Source organism: Haliotis rufescens, unplaced genomic scaffold, assembly GCF_023055435.1.
Source record: "Haliotis rufescens isolate VD_foot unplaced genomic scaffold, xgHalRufe1.0.p SCAF_3, whole genome shotgun sequence".
NCBI classification, from domain to species: Eukaryota; Metazoa; Mollusca; class Gastropoda; order Lepetellida; family Haliotidae; genus Haliotis; species Haliotis rufescens.
The window spans coordinates 63,896,346-63,902,006 of record NW_025964001.1 but is presented as its reverse complement, the minus strand read 5'-3'; the positions used below and the strand labels follow the sequence as shown (position 1 = coordinate 63,902,006).

General features: G+C 42.1%; 1 protein-coding gene across 1 annotated transcript; it reads right to left on the bottom strand.

Annotated features, from left to right (window-relative positions):
• Nucleotides 1-213: 213 nt before the first annotated feature.
• Nucleotides 214-2,412, bottom strand: LOC124132459 (orexin/Hypocretin receptor type 1-like). Its single transcript, XM_046496368.2, has 2 exons — nt 2,233-2,412; nt 214-591 (listed from the first exon to the last, which is right to left on the bottom strand). Exons 1-2 carry the CDS (start codon nt 2,410-2,412, stop codon nt 214-216), a joined length of 558 nt encoding a protein of 185 aa, XP_046352324.2.
• Between the last annotated feature and the right edge of the window lie 3,249 nt (nt 2,413-5,661).

The window sequence follows — 5,661 nt, the reverse complement described above, 5'->3', positions numbered from 1 at the left end:
GAACACTGTACGTCACATGACATTGTTCCACCAGAAGGATATCAATACAATCATACATTGTTCTCGTGGAACACTATACATCACATGACATTGTTCCACCAGAAGGATATCAATACAACCACACATTATTCTCGTTTCGCACTATACGTCACATGACATTGTTCCACCAGAATGATATCAATGCAATCACACATTGTTCTCGTGGAGAACTTCTCACCTCCGGTCACGCTGCTTTATCCAACATTGCAGTTTATAAGCCATATCTCTACGAAACTGTCTGAAGTCCTGTCGGAACCGCCGGCCACAGAAGCTGTACACGATGGGATTACACGCACTGTTCACATAATGAAACTTGAGGAAGAATTGGTAAACTACAGACTTCACATCTCCAACTTGACGCCATGCATGTCTATTGACATATTTCAGCGTCGCTATTATCAGATACGGAAGGAAACTGAAGATGAAGACAACCGCTATGAGGAACATAACAAGAGTTGTCTTGGTAACAACAGGTGCCCCAGCCTTTGTCTTCACCGGAGTCTTTGGTTTGGGAACAGTCTTCAGATCGGTGTGTTCTAGGCGTTGCTCATGCTGCAAGAACAACGTATTCATTGAGGAACAGTGACGAGAGGATTTTTGTCACCTGTCGTGCATTGTCAGTATGTGAGATTTCTATGTGCAATATAGGCCTGGTTGTAGTCTAAAATACCTAGGTCAACACTAACAGGTTCTCTGTGGAGGTGAAGCACAAACATTCGTCGGCCGTCCAGTGTACGAAATAACTGCCTGCCCGCCTGCCAGCGGCAGGTAACTTTTCGGTCGGGCTGCATGAAATTTTCCTCCACCTGCCCGACAGTCTTGCAAATAATTTTAAGACTATTTACGTATTCGGTTTTATTGTAACTTCTTGTAGATTCTCGAGTGATTGTTTGCATTAATTCAACTGAATCAAGACGCAATTTTCAATATTTATAATGTTAAATGCGGGCAGGTAACTTTGAAGATGGGCAGGCAACACTTATGGGTCATCTCCCCGACTGTCTTGTTGGGATTTAAAATCGTTCAACACCGCGGCCCTCTGATACCAAAAGTTCACCGGAGTCCCGTTATCGCGTGAGTTGCAGTCCATGTATGTCTGCCCCTTGCCAGTTGAATCACAGAATCATGTTGTAATTGGAGTGATTGGCTGAGTTTGCCGGTTTAACGCCGTTTTTTAACAGTATTTCAGTTATATCGCGGCATGTCAGCTTGATGTGGGAGGAAAGCCCGAAGTGATGCAGGTCTCAGACGTTTACCACTTAGGTGAAACCCACGAGCACGGGTACGGTGCTGACAAACCTAGAAACATAAATGAGGCGAACCGGGATACGAACCCACGACCACAGGTTCCTGGCGTGTCTAAGGGACGCAACTCTGCATAGCGAATTGCATCGACTGGGTTTATCTGAACAAACACAGGAACGCATGGTACAAATCAAATTCGAAATTCCCCCCACCCCATATTTTGAAATGCCCCCACATGTCTACAATAATACCTTTTGAAGTTTCCCTTATAAGGCTTAGAGTGCAGTAGTTAACTGAGCAATCAACCTCTGAGTCGTATGACTCTCTAGGAATCTTCTTTGTAGAAAAGCACACTCAATTAAACATTAAAACTTGTGAAATTAAGACAACAAACAATCTCAAATTGACCTTACCTGTAATAGACAACTACATGTAAGATGTGTTAAGAAGGGACATAAAATATAACATTACTGATCTCATTCAGAAATATTGTTCTCTTTTCAACATGAAGAGAATGTGCAGTTTGTCATTCTTCAATACTCAGTGCTCAAAGCTCTTACTATTCCCGACCGCCTCCGTGGTCTAGTGGTAGAGCGTCCGCCCGGAAAGCGGAAGGTCCGGGGTTCGATACCCGGCCGCGTCATACCAAAAGACGTTAAAAGATGGTACTTGTTGTTACCCTGTCTGGCGCTCGGCATTTAGGGGCTAAAACAAGGACTGGACGGCTCGGAGTCAGTATACTGTGTGTGAGTGGGATATTCATGTTAAACTGCGGCATGGCATCTCCGTGAGCCAGCACTATAAATCGGCATCACTCCGGACTAGTACAAGCAGCCACACAAACACACACACGTACATGCATGTCGCTATATAAGTGCAATAATCTTGGACGCGACGTTAAACCCAATTTCACCTCTCCTCTTACTATTCCCTGTATCTCATACATACCTTAGAATTCGTTGAGGTAATGGACGATGAGGATACAGACGATGATACTGGTAACAATGTCTCCATCGTTGGGGTAATGGACGATGAGGATACAGACGATGATACTGGTAACAATGTCTCCATCGTTGGGGTAATGGACGATGAGGATACAGACGATGATACTGGTAACAATGTCTCCATCGTTGGGGTAATGGACGATGAGGATACAGACGATGATACTGGTAACAATGTCTCCATCGTTGGGGACGGTTGCGACATCGACGATGACGATTCCTTTACCTCGATCAGCGGTGCTTCCTGTTTGAACCGTTTTTGCCTTAGAATATCTTATACGCTTAAAACTTCTTCCTAATGCTCTTCTGAATTTCTGCTGAATTTGAAGTCGTTTCCATATTAGCGTGTAAAACACAATTAACACTGCACACCCACCAAGGTAGAGAGAAAATAACACGGAATTGTAACAAATCGGAAATAGGCCATCTGTATGCTCATCGGAGATGGTACATTCGGATCTTCGGATCGCATTTACAACAACTGTTCTCTTCCCGTTCAGGAACCAAGCAGGTATGGCAATACATATGGTCAATAGGCAACATATGCCTATAGCTGATCGTGCTAGTGGTAGAGTTGTTTGGTGTTTGAAAGGTTGACAGATCTGTTTGTAGCGATCTATTGCAATTACTATCAATAGACCACAAGGGGAAATGGTTGTGAAAGCAGCCAACACTCTGGTACCTTTACACCAAAAGATGTAATCGCCAAGGGTGTACTTAAATCGTAGATGCATTATCTCTGAAGGAATGCTTAATAAACAGTTCATAAGGTCCAAGACAGCCAGCGTTGCGACGAATAGGTTCGTTACGCTCTTGCGTCGAGCACAGGAATACACGCTGAACACAACAATGTTTCCACAGGCACCTAGGCACATCACCACCGACACAAACGTTATGACCGGAAGCATCTTTCCAGCATATTCAACGTTCGATCTTTCCAAAATGGCAGAAATATTTGCCTCGGAATATGTTCCGTTTGCCATCTTCATGAAGGCAAGGTTCCAATGTGGCTGCGCCCCGTTCTCACATAATATTTCCGGGTTCGATGATTCACTCCGTACACATTACTTCTGAAAAAAGAAACACGATAATGGGGTTTCACTGATTAATTACCGGGTAGTGACTGCAATATTGACAGGAAGTATAAACAAAAACTTAACGCATTTCAAATATTCCCAAACGGAAATTAATGAGACACACAAGTGTGACAGTTCTTACGAATCATTCAGGGTCAGTCCCGATCTGCCGTGTCACGGCTTTCGCAATTTTTCAGTACATTTCATTTCTAAAAACAACATACTGTAAAAAATGCGTCTCAACATTAATACAACTGCTGATACATATACTTACATTAATCCAATCAAACAGCAATTAGCACCGCTTATTAGCACTGAATAGACAATAAACAGTGCTTTCCTAAAAACAACACACAGTTTATATGTTTACTCTGTTGACTGGCATTAGGGAAGTTCAAAGGCAATAAAATAACTGAACCAACAGTATATTGTTATATACTTGAACTCATGTAGCAGTTGCTTTGAAATATAACAAAACACCCCATCCCCATCCCCATCCCCATCCCCCCGTCACCGACAGTACCTATCTCTCTACCCCGAACTTCTTTCGGGCTGAACCTTAAGCTGCCGTCGACGACACGAGAGAAACAGCTCATTGTTGTGGTCAATGATTGTGTGGTCCTTTCACAGTGGTTAGTGTGTGTTTTACTTAATTGTGTTTGTTCTGACATAGATTTATGTTTGATAAGGCTTTGACAGGCATTTGGAAGTGATTACATAAGGAAGAGAATACATGGATGTTATTATGAGGCGGGGGGGGGGGGGGGGGGGCACGGGTAGCCCAGTCTTCTAAGGCGCCGCGATTCGCTGTACAGAGTTGCGTCCCTTGGGAACGCCAGAAACTTATGATTGTGGGTTCGAATCCCGGTTCGCCCCAATTATGTTTCTAGGTTTGTCAGCACCATACCCGTGCTCGTGGGTTTCACCGAAGTTACTAGTCTAAGACCTGCATCACTTCGGGCTTTTCTCCCACATTAAGCTGACACGCCGTGATATAACTGGAATATTTTTAAAAGCGGCGTTAAACCCAACTCACTCACTCACTTTATTATGAGGAAAAATCAGGTGAATGAAGGAGTAAGCATATACTCCGAAACGTTGTGTTCCTCATAATAAAGAAGTAGACATCCATATATTCCCTTCCTTATGAGAAGATGTTGTTCGGTAATCCAACGTATACAATATTATAATGTCTTTGAGTGGCATTTAGAAGTTGGAGTGATGAAGTAAGACGAGTTCTATGGATGAACAACTTCTTATTACAATTAGTGCGACGTTTCGGTGTAGATCCTAACACCTTTATCAAGCAAGTGATGTCAAGCAAGTCACTTGCTTGATAAAGGTGTTAGGATCTAAACCGAAACGTCGCACTAATTGTAATAAGAAGTTGTTCATCCATAGAACTCGTCTTACTTAATATTATAATGGGTTATCAGCAGCCATTGTTATATGCATCGATGAGGCTGTCGATAGATCAATCCTTTCATACGCACGTTTTTTTTGTGTGTTAAAAGGCTTAATTTAAAAGCGGTATCAGTGGGAAAAAAAGGATATCTCTTTTTAACCAATCAGAATAATTATTCCTCAATGTCATGGTAGTAATATCTACAAACCCCTTCATCAATGAATAAGCCTTTTAAAACATACCCACTATTTAATGTGAATCAATGTAAATAAATAATATATGCAATAAAAATAGTATGAATGTATACATAATAATAAAACAACACATTTATAAATATCCTGACAGAATTCATATCAACTGCAAACGACACAATGCCAGGGCGCGTTGGTGGGGCGTGACCATGCAACTGGTCACAGTGATTGATTGCTATATACATCGCAGCGTTGCAATCAACACCATGAAATATACATGCAATACGCCGGGTGCGAGGTATGCAGCTTTCAGCGGTTGATATTGCGATTACACGTATTCCAAGCACATGGATAGGGGACACGCCAACACTCTTTAATATAACCATGCTTTTTACATTACGTTGATTTGTTTACGGCCGAAACGGGATAAATACAAAACCAAAGAGCTTTTGGATACCTGTAAAAAAAAACAATGAAAAAATGTCAGTATTGCTCGAAACAAGGACATCACGTGACCCATTCATATGCCCTTTCCTTTTATTATATGATAAATTAATTTTCTCTTAATTATAAAAATAAACTTGATCTGTTCACACTAACTTCAGAGCACCATTGAAGCGAAGGCCAGTAGTGACTTGGGGAGAGTGCTTACCTTTTAGCGTGAACTGGACCCGAGGGGCTCCGATGGGTTTGTCAGTCTCGAA